The sequence below is a fragment of the Delphinapterus leucas genome, chromosome 2 (assembly GCF_059928025.1).
Source record: "Delphinapterus leucas isolate spDelLeu-1000000601 "Yukka" chromosome 2, BTC_Dleu_Yukka2, whole genome shotgun sequence".
Classification (NCBI taxonomy): domain Eukaryota; kingdom Metazoa; phylum Chordata; class Mammalia; order Artiodactyla; family Monodontidae; genus Delphinapterus; species Delphinapterus leucas.
In genome coordinates, this window is record NC_143130.1 from 74536278 (window position 1) to 74561530 (window position 25253).

Sequence of the window (25253 nt, forward strand, 5' to 3'; positions counted from 1 at the left end):
TTATTTTTTTAACATCTTTATTGGAGTATAATTGCTTTACAATGGTGCGTTAGTTTCTGCTTTGTAACAAAGTGAGTCAGTTATACATGTCCCCATATCTCTTCCCTCTTGTATCTCCCTCCCTCCCACCCTCCCCATCCCACCCCTCTACGTGGTCACAAAGCACCGAGCTGATCTCCCTGTGCTATGTGGCTGCTTCCCACTAGCTATCTATTTTACATTTGCTAGTGTATATATGTCCGTGCCACTCTCTCACTTCATCCCAGCTTACCCTTCCCCCTTCCCTTGTCCTCAAGCCCATTCTCTAGTAGGTCTGCATCTTTATTCCCATCTTGCCCCTAGGTTCTTCTGACCATTTTTTTCCTTTTTTTAGATTCCATATATATGTGTTAGCATACAGTATTTGTTTTTCTCTTTCTGACTTACTTCACTCTGTATGACAGTCTCTACGTCCATCCACCTCATTACAAATAACTCAGTTTCATTCCTTTTTATGGCTGAGTAATATTCCATTGTATATATGTGCCACATCTTCTTTATCCATTCATCTGTCAGTGGACACTTAGGCTGCTTCCATGTCCTGGCTATTGTAAATAGAACTGCAGTGAACATTGTGGTACATGACTCTTTTTGAATTATGGTTTTCTCAGGGTATATGCCCAGCAGTGGGATTGCTGGGTCATATGCTAGTTCTATTTTTAGTTTTTTAAGGAATCTCCATACTGTTCTCCATAGTGGCTGTATCAGTTTACATTCCCACCAGCAGTGCAAGAGGGTTCCCTTTTCTCCACACCCTCTCCAGCATTTATTGTTTGTAAAAAGAAATGTTTTGAAAAGATATGAGATAATTGGAAAATTTTGAATTCTGACTGGATTTAATAATATTAAGGAACTGTTAACCTTTTAAGTGTGGTAATGGTATTGTGCTTTCTTTCTAAGAGCCCTTATGTTTTAGAGACATACTGAAATATGCACAGATGAAATATATTTGGATTTGTTTCAAAATTATCCAGGGATAGGGGAGAGCAGGTGTGGTAGAGATGAAGGTGGATAGGCTGTGGATTGTTAGTTGTTGAAGCTCGGGGATATGGGGTTCATTTTGCTCCTCCCTCTACGGTTGCACGCATTTGACATTTTCCCTGAAAGAAATTCCAGTCCTCGGGTAATGCAAGTCTTGTACTCTGGGCCTCAATAATGCCCAGCTGGAAAGCATGAGAGGCATTTTGAGCCGTGCCACGTTCATCTCTTGTTACAATTCAAAACAGAAATTTGGTCCACTTCTGTTTCACCTCAAACAGAAAAATTCATGAACTGGAAAGAAATAATGCCTTGATTTTAGTTGGAAAAACAAACTGGGAGATACACATGATCTCCTTTGTTATGATCACGCGAGGAATCTAATCCCCGGAAGAAGCAAAGTCACAGCCCGAGAGAAAAGTCACATTTTGACGGTAGCTGGAAATAAATGCTTCTTTTGGAAGAGTCAGTCCCAGGAGAGGTTTTCTGGCAGCAGAGTGCTTGGCGTGAGTGTGAAAGCTGAGAACAAGTTGAAAAATTACAGCCTGGGCAGTAGCTGCCAGCGAAAGAAAGTGCAGTGTTAGATCAGCAATGACGTTGCTCACACAGAGGCTGCAGGGCAGAAGGGAGCCTGCTGCCTACGTGCCTGATACTGGGTGTCCTGGTGCCCAGCCACATGGCACCTCTCTCTCTCACTCACAAGCCACAGAGATCAGAGGCTGCTCTGACAACGTCTCTAGCCATGTAAGAAGGGGACACAGCCATCACACGCTGGCGGAGAGTCCCGTGAACTGCAGTGAAACCCCATACTCAGCAGATCGTCTCCCAGGCTACCAGCCAGCAAGCGGATTTCTTTTTCAATGAGTGGCCCCAAACAGAACAAAACCTCACGCAGGTACACTAGAAAGCTAGGAGGGTAACTTTTGAACCTGAGCAAGTAACATCATTTTTCTTTACTTTTTATAGGAAAAAGAAAATTATGTGGGGGAATAGAGAGAAACTAGGGGGTTTAATATAGGTGCATGCTTCCCTGGAGAGGAACAAGCAGAAAATTAGTAAGAGAATCCAGCTCAGTAAACATGTGAGGGCCTGCTCTATGCCAGGCATTGTGGACAAGGCAGGGGTGAATGAGACATGGTCCTTGCCTTCAAGGAGGTCATGGGAGAAGGAGGATACGAGCGTGCACGAAATCTCCTGGATAAATAATGAAATAGAAGGCATGGAGGTCCTGTGACCCAGGCAAGGTAACTCTGTTACTAAGCCAAAGTCTGTCTTTGGGCAAATCACTTCATCTCAATTTTTCGTCTACAGAATGGGGCAATTCTTGCCTTGTTGACCCCATGGAGTTGTAGAGGTGTAAGGACCAAAACTACTAACATCACCATCATCACCATCACCGTCATGAGGAGGAGGAGGGATAGAAGAGGCTTCCTAGATCCCGCTGCCCAAAGGGCCTGTGATGGGCACTCAGGACGAGTGCTTCCAGTGGTCAGCAGCCCAAACCGGCAGCACTGCCCACTCTCCCGCCAGGCTCAGGAGCAGCAGCACCCTGTGCCCTCGTTCCCACAGCTGGTTCCCACTGGGCACCTCGTCACATGCCCAGGAACTGCCTTTGGATGAGCAATTCTCTCCAACCCGTTCCAACCGGCCTGATACAGAGGTAAAGGTGCTTAGTCCTAGTAATCTTAAGAAGTCTCAGAGCTTGAGAGTCAGAAGGGACCTTCCAGAACATAGTGTCCACCCCTCCCATTTGTACAAAGGGCAAAGGAGACGAAGGCAGGGAAGGTGACTGGCTTGAGGTCACTCATGGAGGTGGAGGGCGGGGGACGGCTGGTGCTGGAATCTGGTTCTCTGGAGTCTCCGGGTCCAATACAGCTGCTTCTCTTTCCTAGGAAGGTTTTGCCACCACTGACTCTGTTGCCTTTTTTTTTTTTTTTAATTTTATTTATGTATTTATTTTTGCTGTGTTGGGTCTACGTTTCTGTGCGAGGGCTTCCTCTAGTCGCGGTGAGTGGGGGCCACTCTTCATCGCGGTGCGCAGGCCTCTCACTGTTGCGGCCTCTCTTGTTGCGGAGCACAGGCTCCAGACGCGCAGGCTCAATAGTTGTGGCTCACGGGCCCAGCTGCTCTGCGGCATGTGGGATCCTCCCGGACCGGGACTCGAACCCGTGTCCCCTGCGCCGGCAGGCAGACTCTCAACCACTGCGCCACCAGGGAAGCCCTCTGTTGCCTTTTATATCCTTAGTCTTTTCTGCTCCCAAATACCTAATTTGGCCAACTTCCACGAAAGTATTTAGGGCAAAAGGAAAATTCCTCCTCATAACCTTTCCCCGAGCTCTCTGTTCTTTGGGGGTCTTTCATTCTTTGGGGAAGATGTTTACTCAGTGCCTGTTATGCATGTGATCCTAAGCACAACATGGGTTCACAGAGATGAAATGGGATGGCCCAGTCCCTCCTTCATGAAACCTTCAGGGGAGCTCTGGCTCTGGGAAAAGAAAGTCCTTCTTACTCAGTTCCCTTTAGCTATGTGTTCAAGGGGAGATCTCTTTGCCATGCCTCTTCACGTCCTGAGTTTTTCCATTCATGCCTGTCTGGCACCTTCTGCCACCCTGGCTGTGGGCCCAGATGCTGTTGTGAGCAGAGAAAAGGCTGGCAGCCTCACTCTGGAAGGGCTGCCACCTAGGAGCTGCGCTGCTTCCTGACCCTCAGGGCTGGCATGATACCTCTTGACTGCTTCATCTCTGAACCCTGTGGTCTCTAAGGGATTCGGTTTTGCCCCCAGCTGAGTAACTGCCCTAATCCAGTCTGCCCCCTGGAGTGACTGCCTTGGTGTCCTCCATCCTGCCTCTCCGCCAGTCGCCATCTTGGTGTAGTTTAGTTGCCTTGAGTCCAGGGCTTTGAGGCCGTGGAAAGAAAAACAATACAGTTCAGTGGAAACTCTGACATGTGAGAGTTGGGAAAACTGGTGTCCAGTGAGAGGCTGGGCTGGAGAGTCTGAAATCCCTTCCAGCTCCAACATTTCTGAAAAGGTATACCCGAAGGCTGACAGCCTGAAATATTAGAGGGTTCTCTTGTGTGTGTCCAGACCTAGGACCAACTCGCCATAGCATTTCAAATGAATGTGGGCACCAAGTTTTGCTTCTGACTCTCCCTACTCTCAGGTGAGGTCCCCTAGTTAGAGAACAAGGTGTAGGGGGGTGGGGATTCTGTGAGGCCGGTGTACACACACGCGCTCCCGTGAAATGGTGCCGTGGTCTATGGCAAGGGTGCCCAGAAGACGTGGTATTCCTTCCCCTTCTGCTCTAGGTGACACCTTTCCGTGTGCTGAAATACTGATGAATGAACTCCAGGTGGCAAACCTTGGTTCCCAACTCCTAGAGAGCCCACAGGGCACCATGGTTCTACTCTAACGAGCCGTGGCCTGCCAATTATTTGCTTTTCTGGAGAAACCTCAGCTTGAAAATCCACTTAATTACCATGCGAGATGATCTTTTAAACATAGGCTTACATCCCTGAAAGACTTTTCCCTGTGCGAGTAAGAAAGTGAACATGGGATTGGATTGTTTATTTTCATTTCCAGGGGAAGGACTATTACCTGGTAGTTAGCAAGAAGCCTGAGCCCTGGAGGGTTTATTTGATAAGTCTGCTCCTCCTCACTGCTAGTTTGTCAATTATATTGTAATAATTAGTTTGTAATATTGTCATACTTTTCCCCAGTGTAAACACTGCATTTAGCTCCATGATTCCGGGCTTAAAATTACTTGATATTTTCCAAGCTTCCCTATCAGGTTGGGGGTTTTTACTTGCTCTAGATGTGGGTATTCAGAGCAAGGTCCTCAAGGGGTTCCTATCAGGAAGATCATACCTGTAAATCACCAACCTCAAAGACCTACCTGGAGTTGGAGACAGACTCCAATTTTTCCAACGTGGGACACCCCAGTGGATTAAATAAATTCTTCCCCACTAGGAGAGGGAAGGGTGGAGGGGCAATATAGGGGTAGTGGAGTAAGAGGTACAAACTATTAGGTCTAAAATAAGCTACAAGGATATATTGTACAACATGGGGAATACATTCCATATTTTAAAATAACTCTATGTGGAGTATAACCTTTAGAAATTGTGAATCACTGTATTGTACACCTGTAACATATAATATTGTACAGCAACTATACTTCAATTTTTAAAAAGTACCAAAGGAAAGAGAGCCATAGGTTTTAAACTGAACTTGAACAACAACAACAACAAATGTCCTTAGCTTCTAAAAACACACAAAAATTATAAAATTAAAAAAAAAATCTTCCCCACTAGAATGTAAGCTTGGGCAGCCCCAAGACCCAGAGCAATTCCTGCTCATAGGAGGCGTTCAATGCACAGATGCTAAGTTGCTGAGAGTCACAAGGTCTTCACGTGGAATGGATGTGCATCAGGTCGAAATATGAACAACGGACAGAATAATGCAGAGTCCCTGCCACGGGGCTGCTCTGGTCCCTCTTTCCCCACATCACTTCAAAAGCAAATGGTCTGGATGCATTTGCATGACCTGGTTCTGTAGGCTGGGGTCTCTGGGCCTTAAGAGTATACCTCTAGGGATTAAGAAAAGAATAGAAAAGGAGTAATTGTATTGCACACAGAATTAGAAGGTGAGGAAAAATCTTTAGTGGAAAACGGATTAAGTCATGGACCTGAATCTCTCCTTCCAGGTCCCGACGGGGAGGAGAGCTGGTCCAAGAGCTACCCATCATGTGGGGGCCTGATGCAGTCCCCAATAGACCTGCAGGATGACATCCTCCAGTACAACGCCAGCCTTGTGCCCCTTGACTTCCAAGGCTACAGTGAGTCTGCCAACCAGCAATTTGTCCTGACCAACAATGGCCATTCAGGTGAGGGAGCGACCTCCAAGACCTGAAGGGGTGTCTGAGCTTTCCTCAGCTCCCTGGACTCTTCTGTCTGCCGGGGCAGGGGGTAGGGTGGGTTCTACTGAGGCACCCAGGAAGGGGGGCAAAGGGGAGCCTTGAGGGATGCTTGGACCACTCTCTCCAGGGGACGCTGCAGGTCCTGGGCTCTGCTGGTTCTGCCGGGGTGGTACCTCTCAGAAGCGGCACATCTCTTGGGATGGGAGAGGGGACAGGCCTGAGCCTCTTGGCCTATTGGATATGGTGCGGGAGTGAATTCTGGGGCACCATGAACAACTCAAGGGGCCACGCAGTTTACTGGAGGGCTTGCCCAGTCTTTGGAGTCAGACCAACCCGAATTTGAATCATGGCTTGACTACTTATGAGTCATGAGACTCTGGATAAGAATTTTAAACTCCTTGAGGTTTCATCTGGAAAATGGGCATATTGATGGGTACTGTAAAGACTAGAGATTATGTACGTTAATATCCAGAATAGAGAGGTGCTTAATAAAGAGCGATTATTATTGTTGTTGTTGTTATATAATTCTACAGCTTGGCAGATACTTCATGACAGGTTCTATCTTCATAGCCAAGTGTGTAATACATGGATATATAAACAAACGTTCATCCATTGGTCTAAATTAGTTCCTGCCATCATTTTCCAAGGGGAACCAAGAAGGTGCTTGTGCCACTGGAATAGCTTTAGTGAAAGGGGGACATTCTCAGAGAAAGAGGCCAGGTTTCTGACCGGTCCCCACCTTGCTGTATCCACTCGCCCCTGTCTAGGCCCCGGGCAGGTGATGTCTACCTGCTCTCAGGCAGTACTCAGCTGGCCAGGGCTCTGAAGACTGCCCCTCCTCTCCCTGCAGTGAAGCTGAAACTGCCCAAGGACATGCACATCCAGGGCCTTGGGGCCCGCTACAATGCCTCGCAGCTGCACCTGCACTGGGGGGACGAGAATGAACCTCACGGCTCGGAGCACACTGTGGGTGGGAAGCAATTTGCTGCCGAGGTGAGTGGGGCGGCCCGGCTGGCAGAGGATTCCCGGCGGTGGGTGGTCTGGCACCCTTCCACTTGGCTGGTGTGCAGACGAGATCAGAGCACGGGGGGTGAGGTGGAGGGGGCCGTCTCGCTCTACACACCCACCCCAGCCCTGCTGGCAGCACCGGAAGGTACGGCCACTCCGGCCACGCTGCAGCTCATCCCCGGTGTCCCACTTCCCTTCCTCTCCTGAACTTGCGGAGTTTGTTTCCATGTCTTTTACTGAGTGATGCTGCTCAGAAAGCAGTGAGTGCTCCCGGGGGGCACAGTGGGACACACATACCCCTTTTCTAGACATCGCCCTTCTGTCTGCACAGATTAAGATCCCACCAGCTTGTGTGGCTGACCATCCCACTGCCAAATCATACAAGGCTAAGTGCTCCCTCAACTTTTCGGTTTTCTTCATATGCCATGCTGCTTGCATAAGTTTTTCCCATCCCATCTTTCCTTTCGGGCATGGGTTGTGCTTGGAGCTTGGGGACCAGGGTCCAGGGTCACTCTTCTATTTGGCCACAAATCAAGGGATGACTGGCATTATAACGCGTAGGGCATTGTGGCCATCAGAGACTCACTGAGGATAGCCTGGGACATCATCACAGTGTTGCGTTACGTTGCTCTGAGGTGGTACCCCAAATGCCAAAGAAAACGGGAAGAGGAGCAGAGCTTCGTTCCTGCACTACAAGTGTTCAGCGGAGGCTGGGGGACTGAGCTGCTCCTTTTCGGCGTTCCCGTGGGATTGCACTTGGGGGTGTGGTTCTGAATGTTTAAAGGGCAATAAATACAAAGGGATAAATGCTACTGATCAGCTAACGGAGCCCATGGTAAACAATGACACGACCATTCCCCTCTGTTCTTAAAGGCCGAACTGCTTAATGTCTTAGGCTAATTAGAGGTCGAGTTACAAGAGGTGGAGGAGCTATAATTCTGGCCCAGTAGGATGGCCCTACTGGAGATACACATATTCCAGACCAGGCCCCTCTCTGAACCTCCAGGACAGCCATTTCTTTCAGCCTAACTGCAATAAGGAGGCTTCTATTTTCCCATGGGGGGTAAAGGAGTTAGGGTGTAGGCTGAGAGGGTTTGGGCATTTAAAAATAGTTATTGAATTTTCTGCTATTAAGCCACATCATCAGACCAAGAACCTGGTGAAGATGGACCATAAATGTCAATAACAGAGAAAAAACATCAAGGTGACCCTAAAGTGGCAGATTCTCTATGGAGGGTCCTTGAAAGTGTAGCAGTTCTTCTGGCTTGAGTCTATATAAGAAGACTCTCTTAATCCTCTCAGCAGGGAATTCCCTTCTGTTTGTATTAGTCTTCACCTCCTCTTGATTTCATCTGAACAAGTGAGAAAAGTGCTAAAACAGAACACAAGCTCAAAGGTCAGCTGTAAAAAGAAATAAGGATCAGGACTTCCCTGGTGGTACAGTGGTTAAGAATCTCCCTGCTAATGCAGGGGACACGCGTTCTATCCCTGGTCTGGGATGATCCCATATGCTGTGGAGCAGCTAAGCCCGTGAGCCACAACTGCTGAGCCCATGTGCCACAACTACTGAAGCCCACACGCCTAGAGCCTGTGTTCCGCAACAAGAGAAGCCACCGCAATGAGAAGCCTGCACACCTCAACGAAGAGTAGCTCCTGCTCGCTGCAACTAGAGAAAGCCTGTGCGCAGCAATGAAGACCCAACGCAGCCAAAAATAGACAATAAATAAATAAATAAAAAGAAATAAGGATCTAGGACCTTCAGGGTTTTAGCCACATAGAGTTCTGCACTGTTTCCCAAAGCAATGCCAGGCCAAGATGGTGTGGAGGCTACATCCTTTGGGGGGGAAAGATGGTAAAGTAGGAGCCCCTAAGAAATCCTTAATAGAGGACCATTAAAAAGAAGAAATAACTTGATATAACTTTTTTTTAATTAGAAAGGGCCACTTGAAAAGTGGGGAACATTGAGCTGTATTCATTAAAATATGCTTGAATTCTATTTATAATCACATAAGATGGGAAAAGAGATTAACGAAGAAAAAGGAAAAGAGAGGTAAAATCTCAGTGTGTCAGAGTCTCAAGAGGCAAAGAATCAACTAAAATACATGTGATCATATATAATATAGTTTTTTGGAGGACAGGTGATACTACCTTTAGGATTAAAAATCAGGTTAAACAAAGTAGGAGGATGACACTCCTGCACGTCTAAGGGGCTTTATCAGAATGAAGTCATGTCTATAAGCTCTTAATGTCCAGAAGGAGAATGTAGAATAGACATAATATATTTAAACTACCCAAAAATTAAAGGAATTTTTCTGTGAAGAATGATAAAGATTTCCAACAACATGCTTTATTGTTTAAAGCTTTAATACCTGAAGAAAATATAACATTGATCATAGAAAAATCAATCCAAGGCATGACATAAGGGAGTTTGTGATACAAATATTACCTTAACTATGAGGTATTCAAAGGTGATGGGAAAAACCAGATATGTTCTTAGGCGCCTTGAGTGAGTAAGTGTGAGAAGGAGTTATTTAGAAGTAAGTGAAGATGTGAAGATGCCCAGATAGGGGTTCAACCAAGGAAAGTGTGTTAGGTATCTATTGCTACATAACAAATTACCCTAAAAATTAGCAGTTTAAGACAACAAACATTTATTATCTTGCAGTTTCTGTGGGTAAAAAACTTGGGAGCAACTTAGGGGACTGGCTCTGGTTCAGAGTCTCTCATGAGACTGCAGTCATGGTATTGGCTGGGCTACAGTTATCTGAAAGCTTGACTGGGGCTGAAGGATCTGCTTCCAAAATGGCTCATATGGTGGACAAGTTGATGCTGGCTATTGGCAGGAGGCTTCAGTCCCTTGCTACGTGAACCTGTTCATAGAGTTGCTTGGGTGTCCTTATGACATGACAGCTGGCTTTCTCTACCGTGAGTGATCCAAGTGTGAGCAAGGCGAAAGCCACAATGCCTTTTATGATGTGGTCTCAGAAGTCATATATTATCACTTCCACCTTACATGATTTATTAGAAGCAAGACATTTAGTCAATGCCACACCTGAGGGGAGAGGAATTAGGCTCTACTTTCTGAAGAACGAGTCAAATAATTTGTGGATATATTTTAACACATCACATAAGGCAAGAGAGAACAGACAAAGAGCAGAGCAGGCTTGCTGGTAGACCTAAGACAAACTTCATTTCCTGTATAAAGCTGATGACAAGCAATACAAACTATTCCCCTTTTGCCAACTGCCAAGAGGTCCAGCTATAACCCTTTAGAACGGGCTAGAGCAGCCTCTGGCAGGAAACGAGGGATTATCTGAGATTTTTAGGAACACTTTCACTCTACAAATATCTATCCACCTGTTTTCTGAAGGCTGGAATTGTTTTAATATTGAGGCAAAAGCCACATCTGGAGAGAAGAGACAACAAAGAAAATGACAATTGAAACAAACACCAATGCAGCTGAAAATGGAAATATTTACTAACCAATTGGTGGGGAGTCTCAGATCACAGACTTAACCTTGTCATGTAGGGGGAGGATGACAGATTCCAAGAGAATCAGGAGAAAGGACTGTGAAATAAAATGGAGTCACTTACGTCAAGGGGTTTTAAAATGGAGCTAGGAGGCCATTAAGGAGGTGAACCTTATGCACGTCCTCACCAGCGGGAACCATGAACTTCTGAACTGGGCCAAACCACCAATACTCCATGGACTCTGCAAGAGCACCTGCAACTTGTCACATTAACGAACTTTTCCCTCCCTCTAGTAACAGCCTTAGTATTCAACCATGTTTAGCCAAGACTAGCTTCTGCCTCCAACTTGAAAATTACAAAATTCTTTGTAATGCAAACCTCCCTTCTTTGCCTTTAAAAGCCCCTTTTACTCCCTAGCAGGACACTGTTTGGGAAGCTACCCAAATCTGTGTGCCCCAAATCGCATTCTTTGATCCAAATAAACATTTTTTTTGCTTAAGAAAAAAAAAAATCAGGTTAAACATTGTCAGAGCTTGTCATAATAATGTCTTAATGCTTACCTAGTCTGTTTCTTTTTAATTTTTTAAGACTTTTTTTTTTTAAGAGCATTTTAGGTTCACAGCAAAATGCAGAGGAAGATACAGAGATTTCTCATATACTCTTTGCCCTCACACGTGCATAGCCTCCCTCATTATCAACATCACTCATCAGAGTTTACCTAGACTTTTTTTTTTGCGCTATGCGGGCCTCTCACTGTTGTGGCCTCTCCTGTTGCGAAGCACAGGCTCCGGATGCGCAGGCTCAGCGGCCATGGCTCACGGGCCCAGCCGCTCCATGGCATGTGGGATCTTCCCGGACTGGGGCACGAACCCGTGTCCCCTGCATCGGCAGGCGGACTCTCAACCACTGCGCCACCAGGGAAGCCCTACCTAGACCTTTTAAACCCAACATTTCTCAAAAACTTCTCTTTTCCTCACTTTAATAATGATAAGCAATTTCTGCTTTGAAAAAAAATGAGTTTAGAATGGTATTTTGGGGTCTACATTCATGGAGTAGCATTTTTGTTTCATGGTCTCTTAAAATATAGTTGATAAAACCTGTATAAAAGTCATGTTGTGATTGTCTCCACCTGAGAGATAAATGCATGTCCTGCTCTGGGTACAAGTATGATTAAGTTACAGTTGGAGGTTTACTGCCCCGGCCCCCAGATCAAATGCAGAGTGGCCGGGCTTAGGCTGGGCAAGCCACATGGGACCATTTTGCCCCAGGCTCCAGAATAAGTAGGAAAAATCAGAAGGGAGAAGTGCTCCAAAGTATCCAAGCTTTTTCACAGCTAGTATAAAAGCCAATTTGTTCATTCATTCATTCAAAATCTATTGTGTACCTGGTACTTTTCAAGCACCGTATCAGACACTGGGATACCATGAGTGAATAAGATGGACAGACTGGCCTGGTGGAGTTTGCAGTCTAGAGGACTGAGAGAAAAGGGAACACTGGGGTGGCCATGAGGCAAGGGTCTGGGAGGCCGAATCTAGCTGGGGATGGGGGTGGTCTGTCCCTCCCATTGGATTCCAGTCTCCTGCAAAACTGAAAGCTTCCCATGGGACCCTATCCCCTGATAGATAGCAACTCATCTCCCCTCTCCCACTGCAGCTGCATATGGTCTATTATAACTCGGACCTGTACCCCAATGCCAGCATCGCCAGTGACAAGCCAGAAGGCCTCGCGGTCCTAGCTGTTCTCATAGAGGTAAGAGATGTTGAGACGTATTTTACATGAAATTTGATGTCAGGATGACATCAGACTTGGCATTTGGTTCCATGCACACCTGTCTGTTCCGTTTCGGCTGTGTCTTGACTCTAGAGCAGGGGCTATTTCCCCACAGGGTTCCTGCTCTCTTGGCCTGGAGGCAGCCCTTTCTGTGGCTGGACAGCAGGAATGGGCATGTCCTAGGTGACACTGGAAAGATGAGTCCTAGTCTCCAGCCCTATTGCATAATCAAGGAATTGCCAAGTTGGACAGGGCCTGTCGGGGGTGGGGAATCATTCACTGCTGCCCCATCACATGCCTGATACAATTTCCAGCATCCAAGCTCCATCCTTTATAGGAACCCCAGCATAAGTTCTTTCCTTAATCCCAGAACATGGGAACATCTCCTGATTTGCTTGCATTTTCCCCCCTAAGGAGACAGCACGTATGTCGTTTCTCAACATACTTACTTGCCTGACTTGGCTTGCATGAACTCAAGCTCCCTTCAGTTCTGGTTAGAGAACATGCTATTTGTGGCCGTTAAGCTCGCAGCCAGATAATCAGGAGCACAAGCTCTACCTGTTGCTCTGGGACACCCCAGCCCCAGTGCCTTGAGCTGGAAATAGGATGTCCTGAGATGCAAGAGGGCAGGACCATTCCGCCAACCCCCTAACAGCCTAGTGATGCATCATGACTGTCCTAGTAAAGTGCATCCTTTGGGGAGGATCTCAGCAGTGGTGATTACACACCCTCAGCAGAGCCCTTCCATTACAATTGTCAAGCCAAGCTCAGCCTATTGAATTCTGTCCCTGTTCAACCTGCCCCATCTCTATTGCAGATGGGCTCCTTCAATCCATCATATGACAAGATCTTCAGTCACCTTAAAGATGTAAAGTACAAAGGTGAGAGGTCCTTGGATGCGTATTCACCCTCTGTTGGAGAAGAGTGTATTCACCCTTGTGTGATCTGAAGAAGAACCCATGCAGGGGGCCAGGTACTGTCTGTGACCAAGTCCTAGGATCAGGTGGCTCAGAATGGGGCTAGTTCACCTTCCTAGTCTCTCATATGCTCAGCTGCACCTCTGCCTTGGGGAGCAAGTTGACATCATCCCCCAACATGTCTCTCCAGGCCAAGAAGTGTCCATTCCGGGTTTCAGCATCGAAGAGCTGCTGCCGAAGAGGCCTGAGGAGTACTACCGCTACCGAGGGTCCCTGACCACACCTCCCTGCTACCCGACCGTGCTCTGGACGGTTTTCCGGAACCCTGTGGAAATTTCCCAGCAGCAGGTAACTGTCGTGCTCTTTCTTGTCAGAGAGCACGTAGTACCTCGGACCCTACCACCACCCATATCATAATCAACGACTTAATTTCCTCACTTAGAGTTTCACTGGCAGCTATTCAAAACCTCTCCAAATATCACAGGGGCTTGGAAGCACTTCAGAAATTACAGGCTGAGCTTCAAAAGTGGAGCTATCAAGTCAAGTGGGGAAAATGAATCTGTCTCCACAGTTCTTTAAATAAGAGCTGTTAAGCTGCGTTTCCTAATATATCCTTCAGTGGATAGTGTCTACCTCCCAGGCAGGAAAGAGCATGGCTACTTTACAGGGGCAGAATAAAGACAGGATCAGGTTAGACTGTTTAACAAAGCCGAGGGGATGGGGATTACAGCAATGAGGATCTCTGCCCTCAAGAAGTTCACAGTCTAGTGTAAAACTGGGGGACGGAGTCCTTGGGAATCATCTCTAACCCTCTCATTTCTTAGGTGATGAAAGCAAGGGTTAGAGAGTTGAGGAAACTTGGGGATCACCAGCTGGTTAGTGACAGAGCTAAGACCCAAAGATAGAGCTGAGTTCCAGGTCACTGCCGGTGTCTCTACCCTGCAGCTGAGTTTCATCAGTCGGAAGTATGGCTGCCCAGGAGACGGGGCCAGGGGGCCGCTGCACACTGGCTCACGGCCCCCACCCGCTTCATGAGCCAGCACAGCTCTCACTGCTGCTCCTTCCTTTCTACTATGAGCTATTGATCTGAGTAACCTCAATAAATGGCAGCAAGTAGGCTGACGGGAATAAAGACGTGATGAATCAAGAGAGAAAATGCTCAGAAAGGCAGTAATATGTCCTAACCCAGAAACTGACTTGGAAACAGTTACATGATCTATATGGGTGTATGAAAATACCATGGAACTAGAAGTCAGATGACCTGTGAGACTCTTGCCTCCCTCTTTTGGTTCCTCTTGATGGGACCATCAGACTAAGGCCCAGGCCCCTCTGATTCAGAGCTGGGTCCTGAATGAGGCTCAGGAGAGGAATGCAGTCTCCGTGGGAGGCTGAGGAACCCCTCACCGCCCCAGGTTTCCCTCCCTGCAGGGCAGATTTCCGGCTCAATCAGGAGCTGACAGCATGAACCCTTCCGGCAGCCCCGGGAGGTGGGAAGACAGTGGGAAGACACACGGGCTCGCCGAGCCCCATCACTCAGACACGCGCAGGGAAGGGGCAGCTTCTGGCTTCCCCACTGCTTTCTCAAGGGTCTCCCGCCAGGCCTCGGAGGTGAGATCTGGTGGTCCTTTCCCTCGAGGTCAGGCAAGGGGGCGTCACTCTGCCCGTGGGGTGTGTTTCTGCTCTTCCCCCGTAGCTGACGGATTTGGAGACAGCCCTGTACTGCACACGGGTGGAGGACCCGTCCCCTAGAGAGATGATCCACAACTTCCGGCAGGTCCAGAAATTTGATGAGAGGCTGGTGTACGTCTCCTTCCGACATGAAGGTGAGGAGATGCAGTGTGTGGCGAGTGTGGTGCCGAGATGTCTGTTTTGTATGAAATCGGGTGCCTGCTCTTGGGCACTGTCACTGATACCCTTAGGAGATGGGTTAAGAGCACCCTGGCTGCCAAGGGAACCAGATGCGTGAGGAGCTACCGTGTGTGGGTTTACTGAGGTCTCCCTCCACTGACCTTGACTTCCCTGAGCCTTGGTAGAGAAGCGCGAGCCAGACCCTCCAGGCGCGTGGACCGGAACAATCATTAAGTCTGGGAGTCTCCCACAGATGGGGAAGAGAGGATGTTCTGGGGGCCTCTCTGCCCTGAAGAACTACCTACCCCTTCTCCTAAGATACATGATAGGGCCCTTTTCATGAGATCAAACCTTCTAACTTCTTACAGGCTTTCTTGGCATCAAGGCCCATCTTTGGCCTTGCCAGGTGATTCCTGGCACCACCAGCACCACCAAGGTCCAGGGATGCTCCTTTGTAAGGTTTTAGAAAATGGGCATAACCCACATCCGAGCCACAGGCAGCTCATGGTCCAATGTAGCAGGGCCCGTTAGACAAGAAAGTAGCTTCAGAACTGCCTTTTGTCTCATCTCCTTGAAGCTTGCACAGGCATCCGAGATCTATACGGAATGAAGCTTAATAGTTCGGTTTCTTCCTGAGCTATGGAAGCTCAGTTCTTCCTTTTAAATCCGTAACCATAACCTCCCAGATGGACAGTTAACATCTTGACTTGCACGGTATCTACATCAAGACAGCTGGAAGCTGGGGGCCCGGGGAAAGGGGTGAGGGGCCCACACTCTTCAAATCGCTAAGTTCACTTTCTCACATCGCCTGTGGCCAAGCTGGGCCAAGGGTTCATATTTAAGGAGGACCATTAACCCACCTGTCAGAGAATCAGCTCTCCTCGTCTCACATGGGGCACCTTGTTCTGTTGTTGCTCCTTTCGTAGTGTGTGAGATTGTAACTGTCACCTGCTAAGCTTGGTGGACCACAGGAAGATTGGATTTCAAGGCCCTTGCCAGAAAGCTTTAGAAACATGCCCTTCTGCCCTGACCCACACATATGGTCAGAATTACGTCCTTCTCTGTCAGTTACTTAATCAAGAACTGCCCAAGAATTTATCTTTTGTGCTCTCCTCTCCAGATGTCACTAGTTAAGGTCATCTCCCTCTTTCCACCAGTTTCTTGGTCTGCAAACTGAATCTATAAACAATGGCCCCTCCTAAAAATTGAGGGTGTCCATGATGGTAACTATACCAACTCCTTTTCCAGGAAATACCTCAAATGCATAGAATTATCCCCTGGTGTTCCATTCTGGATATAACATTCTCTTTTCCTATTTTTCTAAATGAAGTATATAGTAGTCAAGGGTTAAACGGAAATACTTCAACTCTTAAATAAAATAAAACTCCTCCTGGAGATAAGGGACTCTGCCCACATAGATCAGGTAGAATTTGCCTTGTGATTCAAGGATAATAGTCAGCTCTGTTCTCTGTGCTAAGTCTCTACAAGTCACCAGGGATGGTGTGACAGATACTCCTCAACAGTCAGTAGACCCAGGTTCAAGGCCTCACCTTGTTTCCTCCTGGCTATATGACGCAGGCAAATCATGTCCCTTCTTCGGCCTTGGTTTCCTCAGCCATAAAATGATGGGTTGGACTAGGTGAGTTAACGTCCTTTCGGTGCTAACATGTTCTGATTCTAAGTGGACACTAACAACTGTCCATCCTGACTTTACGTTGCAGGGACAGTGTGTGAGGGCAGTTACAGAGAAACAGAAGAAAGCATGCAGGAACTTGACATCCAAAAGTAACCCCCACGTGTACAATGAACTGTAGCCTCGGGGATAATTAGCCATCTTCTTAGACCAGTTCAGGTCTAAGCTGGCGCCTGTAGAGCAGGCAGTGCAGTCAGGCTGGTAACAGAGCGCTTCAGTAGACCCTCCCAGTCTGGCTGGGGGAGCTTGAGGGGCCTCTAAGCAGAAGCCCCCAGACTGGCTCCAGCTCAGGACGTGGAGATCACAGCCCAAATGCAGCTCTGCCGCTGCCCCTCCAGCATGGCTTACCCAGAGCTGCTGCTTCCAAAGGCTGGGCTGGGCTTTCTCCCTCAAGTAAGAATCCGTGGCAGTCTAAGGCAAACCTGTTCATTTGAAGGCTGATTATAGAAACTTGGCCAGAATTCTCCCTTTCCCCTCATTTCCCAAAGACTCGGGCAGCAAATGGGGCTGTCCCCTAAGAAACAAGGATAAGGCAGCCCCAAAGGAGTGAAGCCCCAAACCTCATCCTCCCAGGGGCGCCTGCAATTCACAAGGGCCTTCTCACACCAACGTGGCGCGGGTCTCAGACTGTAACATGTCCTTTCAGGTTGATGGGGTAAGCTTGTTTGTCAGTGGGAACCTTGAGCAATTTGGACTCAATTGTTTGCAGGCTCTTCCACTGAGGCATGTCTGTAATTAGGGGCTGGTTTAATTCAGGGTCTTCTCTGAAAGTTAACAGGAACTATGGGGTTGGAAAATGAAAACTCTGGAGTTTTCTGCCAGGAAAAAAGTAATGTTAAGGAAATCCTTTATGAAAGAAAGTGCACGGACCTTGAGAGGGGGATCTGAGGTTTAACCAAATTGGAACAACTGGGACTGAATCACTTAACCGGACGCTGTATTTTCTTCAACTGTTTTAGAAAAGGAACACAGAGCTTGGTTTCTGTCCTTAGGAGGTGTAGAGTCTATGACGGCCCTAGGGCAGGGTTTCTCAGCCTTGGCATCAGCACGTCAACGCTGACATGTGGGGCTGGATAATTCTCACTGTGAGGGCTGGCCTTTGCACTGCAGGATGTTTAGCAGTGTCCTTGAACTCTACCCTCTAGATGCCAGCAGCATCCCCACCTTGTGACAGCCAAAACATCTCTAGACATTGTCAAGTGTCTCTGGGGGAGGAGGGGCAAAGTTGCCCCTGATTGAGAACCGCTGCCCTATGGATTGTACAATGACTTTCCTAGGCCCAGAACTTTTTTTCCCACTCCTATCACAGGATTCTAGGGTTTTATTTCACATGCCCTGGTCTTTATTCTATTCTATCCCTGTTTCCCATCTTCCTTTAGGATTTGAGTAGGTACTCTTCTTGTATAATTGGGTAGGGCCAAGGCTAACAGAAGTAGACGAGAGAGAACTATTCACCCTTCAAAGAAGCCTACCAATTCCTTCACCAGGGGTCCAGGTGCCTCTGAGGTAGCAACTTTCTTCAGAATGCCCTCATCATTCTGTTCCTTCCCTTTCATATGATTTTTTTTTTTTCTCTCGTGTATGTTGTTTCTTGTTGCCTTTGGTTAAAATGCCCTGTCCTTGTGGAGAGATGAAAGTCACGCCAGGCACTTTTTTTCAGCTCTTAAAAAGTGCCTCTTCCAAGTGGCACAAATGGAAGTCTTGAGCTGAAGAGAGGAAACAAGACTCACGTCCTCCAGGTGGGGTCTTGGAGAGGAGGAACACATCCTGGGAGCAGTCCAGATCTCGTAGCAGTCAGCTGCCCGATGTGAGGAAGGAGAAAGACAGTAGAGGCACATCTATATAGTTCAGGGGCCCGATTCTCGGTTCCCTAAAGTTGACCTCTTCCCAGCCAAAGACACCCACACTGGGTCCAGATGAAAAAGGGTAATAAAGCCCAAATGCCAATGTTATCAAGTTCTATTTTCAACATGTCAGGGCAAGGAAAACTTGAAGGCCAAGAGGAAGCCAAAAAGTTTCTATAATCGTGTCTTCAGTGCGCTTGCTCTGAGCGAGTGCATGTCACATGCCTCAGAGCCTGGAGCCAGCTGAGGCGACACTTAGACAAGGACGCTGGGCAGTCGAGGGGTAGGGCTTTCCCCCTCAGCAGAGCTGTGGAGTAGCCTGATTAGAATCTGCTTGACCCTGAGGGACCTGGGTAGTTTCATAAAATGTTTTAAAAAGAGAGAGAAAAAACCTTACAAAGCTAAGATGCCTAATTATCTAATTTTTTGAGACTAGAATGTATGCTTTGTGGTTATTGACCTTGTCAACTTTCTAAAAGTCCCTATTTATAAATAAACTCTATTAGATGGAAAAAGATTAATTCTTCCAAAGGATCCAAGTGAAAGACCAGAGGAGTACCCCTTAAAATCGCCTACCCCGGATACAGGGTCTGAATAGTCAGGAATGATCGTCAAATGTGCTAAGAAGTGGAGTCCTAGTCACACCTAATGCAGTTCAACACACCGCGTGTTACTGAGCACGCCCCACATTAGCCACTGCGGGGAACAGAAAAGCCCACCAGGGATGTTCTCTTGCTCCCAGCAATAAGCCTCTGGGCCGAACAGCGGGAGAAGGGGTCAGGCGGAAAGCTGATCCTTCCAGCATGTCTCCCCTCCTCCCATCCTGCCCTGCGGGGCCTCCTTCAACATGGCAGGCGCTTTCATGTGTGCACGCTATTGACTTTTGCACACACGAGTCCCTTTGTCTGGGATGCCCCTCACCTCTTCCACCAGGAAAAATTTTCAAGATCCAACTCCAACCATATCCTGCCAAAGTCTTCCCCATGCCCCTGAGGGTGACTTACAGTCTCCTACTTCAGTGCAGCTGAACTTGTTCATCTGTTATAGTTTTTAGCACACCACAGGGTAATTATGTATTACCACGCAGAAAAAAAAAAAAAGAAAAAACATGGCTGTTACCCACACACCACGAGTCCCTTAAAGCAGGGGCTGTGGGCGTCTTACTAGCCTTTTGTGCCTGGCACCGTGCCTGGTGCTCATTACAAGTCTGAAGGAATAGAGCCGACCCGTCTCCCTTCCCCTCTCCCCACCAGTGTCTTCTCTGCAGAACGATCTAAACAGAAGCCTGACTGGTTGTCAAGTTTTAGTTTTATGAAGTTTTATTTTGCTTTGTTATCAATTTGCCAACAGCATTCAAATCAATCTATTTGTTGAGGAAAACGTAAAGATCAGAACATAGCTGTCAAGTGTTAAAGGTCCGGGATGGGATGGGGGTGCTGAGGGAGGCCGTCAGGCCTTCTGTCATCTGGCCTGACAGGGGTAAGAGCCCCGGTCCCACCACCTGTCATTCCTGCAGCACAAACAGCCTGACCCCCAAAGGGAACTGAAAGCATGAAGCACCAGGGCTGCATAATAACCCTCGCCCACCGTTCCAGGGTTTAGGCCCCCTCAGAGCAGCACGGCTCTCTCTTCTGGGCCTGCATTCCTGCAATCTGGAAGGCAAAGCCCTCAGGCCCTAGCACGGTCATAGAAAACCAGTTCCCACATGTAATCTGGCGGCATCTTTTGGGCAGACTTATTTGTAGAAATTATTTCTTCAACAGGGTTCCACAGTGTTAAGAAAAACTCCAGTAAAATATGTCCTCTTAAGGTAGTTACGGTCTGTGGTTACGGAGGGCATCTTCCTTGCTTTTCTTACCAAAGCATCATCCAAAGAGAGGACCAGCATTTCAGTTACTTGAGTCTGTGACTTGTATTAAGCACAGTAACAAGAGTTTTACCATCTGAAACTGGATTTTATATATTTAAACTCTCAAATCCCTGCTAAACCAAAACTCTCCCTGCCTCTTTTATAAGACTGGAGGCTGCTAAAGATATACACCTATATGTATACGTATCTAATCACTGTGGAACATGTCACCTACTAAAACAGTCCATACTTTAAAATAATACACTGAAAGGAAAAGGATTGTATTCCTTTTTTTCAAAACTCTGTTTGAATAAACAGAACTGCAAATCAACCTAGAAAATGCTAGACTTGTTTCAGGAACTGCAAGCTGTGTAAATAAGGTGCTTGTTCCTCCTGCTGGACTTTTCTGGGTGTGCACCTGAGGCTTCAGAAGACCTCAGACGCAGTTAGCCAGCATCCCTCGGGTCCAGCAAGACGCCCGTGGAAGACGCAGCACCTGAGCCAGCCAGACAGGTAGCAGTGCCCCGTGGCGAGCAGCTTGCTCATCTTCTCAGGGGCCTGTACCTTCCCGGGTGAGGCATGTGGTACTGGAGTTCTTCTCTATCTGTGTGATTTCCTTCTGTGCGTCGTACTGCCCACCTTCTGCTGACCCTGACTTGCACCGGAGCCTTGTATGGAGAGCAGGCAGCTCTCCCACGTCTGTGTGGCACGTGCCCTCGTACCTGCCAGCTCAGGGGCCCCGGCGTTGCGTTCTCACCCCGTGCCTCTCATGGGCCGTCTCTGTCAACCAGCGTGTCTCGTTTCTCCTGTCTGGCCCACTGTGCTTCAGTGGGAACTCCCTGTCTCATCTGCCATTCAGAAACCATTTCTGTGTTTAACCTGCAAGTGAATCTTTGCCCCTCCCTGCACCATCTTTGATGCCTGTTCTCTGCAACAGCCCAGAGGCGCTGCGGGGATGCAGGCTTCGGCTTCTCTCTCTGGGCACTAATTCTCTAGTCGCCCCAACAGGTCTCCTGATGCCTTTTGTGACCTCCCCTCTCCCTTTAGTTAGCAGATGCTCTGGCATCTGCCTCCAGTGGGACCCAAGCCCTGCGCTTTATCCAGCTCAGCAGAGGAGCTCTGCTCCTTGATGCTTGGTGCTGTCTCACCTGGCAGGAGATAGCATCCCAACGTCATCTTCCTGCCCTGGGGCTCCTGGCGGGTAGAATTCCCACGAGGTGCCGCCCTCGCTGCCATTCCTCTTCCCAAGGGGCTTATGCTCTTCGCTTGCCCAGTCAAGCTGCTTTGTTTTTTGCTGCATCAAACACTGGTCTGTAAAGCATCTGTTCCAGTCTCTGGGGACTTCCTTGTCTTCATACCTGCTTGGTCTTGTTTCATTGTTTCCAAGGAGAGGCAACTTAGGCCCTAAGAAGTCGTCATCCAGGAGCAAGGAACCCACATTAGAGCCCTGGATTAAATTAGGCTGTTGTTTATAGGGCCTAATACAGCCAAGGACACTGCTCAGTGACACAGGAAAGCCAGACTCTCCCTCCAGATCAGCCACCCAGCTGCGCCACGTGCGCATGAGAAAAGTCTCAAGCCTGGGGCCTTGCTTCCAAGCCTTCACTCCGCCCCCTAAGCCCATGGCCTGAGGGCACCTCCTCCAGCCCCAGAGCGGGGCTGTCAGTTGTCTGGGGGCCTGTGTGGCTCTCAGGATGTTTGAGGTGACTGTGAAAGCGACGACTTTAGAAACCTGGACGGCTTAACCAAGTGGTTAGGCTTACTAGTAATAGTCTTATGTGGCAAGAACTAGTTTAGTACAAGCATCTGGAGCTTTAGGAACACACAAAAAAAAGTGTATTTCATCAAAAAGGCTTGGAAAAGAAATCACGACTAGTTGGGTTTTTCTTCAGTGGTTGTTGTTTTTAAGATCCTAGAGGCCTTGGTTACCTCTAGGTACCTTAAAAAACAAAACAAAACAAAACAAATTATAGTGTGCAGAGGCCACAGGCCATGCAGGGAACAGAACATTTGCTGTACAAACACTTGATGCTTTCCCCAGGGGGAGACTCACGTCCTGAGAATCTCCCCAAGCCACAGACTGGTCCCTGTGTTCAGGGCAGGGAATCGAGCGAGGGGAGCCACGCTCTCTGCCACCTGGGAGGCCGTGGGCTGCCAGTGGTGGCCGGCAACAGCCAAGAGAACAGGCCACCCTGCCCTTTGTGGACGGCTTCTATCCATACCTGCCCTGCTTATCCTTTCAACAGTCTGGGGCCACCCGGGAAGCCAGACCAGGGACAAATAGGGCCCAGCCGTGGACCAGGGAGGCTACTGGCTCAATATTAGACTGTGAAGGAAGACAGTAGGGAAAGAACTTGGGGCTGATGGCCCCAGGGGAATCAGCCAGACTGGGCCCAGATGGCAGGAGAAGGGGCTGAGCAAAACCTCACCCTGCAGTCTCAGGTCTGGTTCCCCAGGGTATCAAGTGCCCCAAAGGGAGGTGGTCCCTGGCCCTCTGCCTGCATCTCACACTTGATCGGGACTCTCCCAGGGTCTCCGTCGCCATGGTGGGCTCTATGGGTACAAGCTCTCCTGAGTGTCTGGCTGGGTGGCCACCATCTGCACAACTCTGGCTTCCAGTGTGAACTGGAACAACCCCCCATCCTCTCCCCCGCACCACAAGCTAGAAGTTTCTACTGAGATCAGAAAACCACCAGACAGGCAGGTGTGTGTAAGCAGAGACTTTCTTTAGATGGAGAATCTGACTGGAAGAATGAGTAGTTCTGAGAACCTGGAAGCAGCTGGGATAACCTGGGGGCTCTGTGACTGGGCTCCTCTGTGTTACTCGAGAGGACAGGCTCACTCAGGGCCCTCTCCAGAGAGGTTCCTAGCAGGCTGACCATGGGATTTCACCTTAGGTCACTGGGCACTATTTCAGCCCCACTGAGGACCCCACTAACTCACCCCATTCATCTCCAACAATAACTTGCTGAAGAAGCCATGCTCCTCTGTCTCCATGTAGCAGGGAAGAGAGGCTGGTATGGTGGAGGGGCTTCTCCAGTTTGTCCACCGGGGCCAAAGCAAAAATAGAACCAAACCATGACAACAGTACTGGACGGGGATGGGTGGACAAGGCTGGTGACAGGTTCCAACCAAGCTCTGCTGGCCCCAGCCAGCTAGAGCCTGGCAGCTTCCTTGCTGAGGAAGAGAGGTAGGTGCCAGAGAAGCAGATGACAGCCCACCAAGGTAGACTCTGATTCTTACCCTTCCTCACCTTCCAAGTTGGCCATATTGTATCAAAAACTGAAGTCTTAGGCACACAAAGAGACTGCTGTGATTAAAGGAGCATCAGAGGGAGGGATCACGGTGCGAATTCCCTGGGTGGGCAATTCCCTCTACCCCATCAGGCACCTCAGCCAAGAGTGAACATCCCCAGGAGGGCTGCATCAGCCCGGTACCTCCACCCAAACAAAAGGTAGAGCTTTGCTCAACACACTGGTCAAATATGCCAGGGTTTGACTCGGTTAATTTCCGGTCTTTTCCTCTCCCCTTTGAAGGGCCAGACCCTACCTACACAGGACCGAGTCTGGGTATGTGGCCAACCGGCCGTGCATGCTGCAGCTGGGTGATCACTGTGATTCTCGGTGTGATCTGGGCCTGTGATTCTTCAAGCCCATCCTCTCTGCTTCTCTGTGCTATCACTCTGACTCCTGACCCCCTCCTCACCGTGTGTCTTACCCTCAAGTCACTCTCTGATTCAAAGATGAGCTGCCAATCAAATGCTCCCCTAATGAACGACCTAATCACTTTACAGCACGTGTACATTCAAAAAGCCTATCCAAGACCTTCTGTTTGCCAGGATGGGAAGCCATTGCCTAAAAACTAGGCCTAAGCCCAGTATGGAGGTTGGGTGACCAGCCAGTTAACCTTGGCAATGGGCCCTGGTTGTTTTGGACTGCTTAGCACTGTGTAATGGAACTTGGGGCCAAAGCTGATAAAGAGGCATCTCAAGGGGCCTTAAATCCAGCAAGCAAAAACGGAATAAGTTCTTATTCTGTAGCCCAGGGTTTCTCAAAGTGTGGTTCATGGACCACATACATCAGCAACAGCTAGAGGTGTTTGGTTAAAATGCAGATTCCTGGGCCTAACTCTAGATTGAATCAGAGTCTCTGAGGGTTGGGCTCAAAAAAAGTCTACATTAGACACAAGCTCTTCAGGTGATGCTGGTGCAAGTTTGAGAACCCCTGCTGGAGAATCGCTACAATTTGCAAATGGCCCCCTGTGAGTACTCCAGCCAACCCTGCTAGGCCAAAGACCAGAACCTAAGAACAGAGATGGGGAAATTACACCTTTCTGTGGGTGATTCTGCAGCTGTCACTTGACTGCGCACACATGTGCTACGGGGATGACATGAAGGGGAAGGGAGGATTGTAATGAGTGTGCACTACCCCTCAACAGGCATCGCCCTTTTCGTGGCCCTGGCTGGCGTTCTGGGCATCTGTATTGTCCTGGCAGTATCCATTTGGCTTTTCAGAAGGAAGAAGAGGTGAGCTGATTTGGGCCCAAGATGGGAGTGGGTGGCTTTGTGCCCATGAGGATTGATCTGTTCGGGAAGGCAGCCTGCAGAACAAAGAGCCCTGTCACCTGTACCAACACTTATCCTTGGTTGGTTTGGGAGTGCCATTTCCCAAACACCACTGATCCAGTGAGACACTGGATGCTGGTGGTTCAAGAGTCATTGCGCTCAGAGTTGGAGGTGGGTCTGCCAGCTTTGCTGCCCCTGCTAAGACCTTGGACAAGCCTCTTGATTTGGAAGGGAGGTCCCATTTACCTACACACAAGGACCAAGGCTGTCTTCTTTCTAAGATCTTGACATCCGGTTTTTCTTCCCTGAACCCAGAAGGAAACTGAGGGAAATTGTTTGATTTCTTACTCACGTTGATG

At 48.5% G+C, this 25253-nt stretch overlaps 1 protein-coding gene across 5 annotated transcripts in view; it reads left to right on the forward strand.

The window, feature by feature from the left end:
• Positions 1-25253, forward strand: part of CA12 (carbonic anhydrase 12) — a 70685-nt gene that overhangs the window by 34278 nt on the left and 11154 nt on the right. For 2 of the 5 annotated variants that reach the window (XM_030761692.2, XM_089904445.1), the window contains exons 3-10: positions 5718-5897; positions 6781-6923; positions 12063-12158; positions 12997-13060; positions 13287-13444; positions 14790-14919; positions 23867-23899; positions 24768-24855. In XM_030761692.2, the coding sequence (XP_030617552.1) occupies positions 5718-5897; positions 6781-6923; positions 12063-12158; positions 12997-13060; positions 13287-13444; positions 14790-14919; positions 23867-23899; positions 24768-24855 (892 nt within the window). Of the gene's footprint in view, positions 1-2375; positions 2678-5717; positions 5898-6780; positions 6924-12062; positions 12159-12996; positions 13061-13286; positions 13445-14789; positions 14920-23866; positions 23900-24767; positions 24856-25253 lie in introns of those variants that run through there. The other 3 variants (XM_030761691.2, XM_089904450.1, XM_089904454.1) reach the window with 2 other exon arrangements.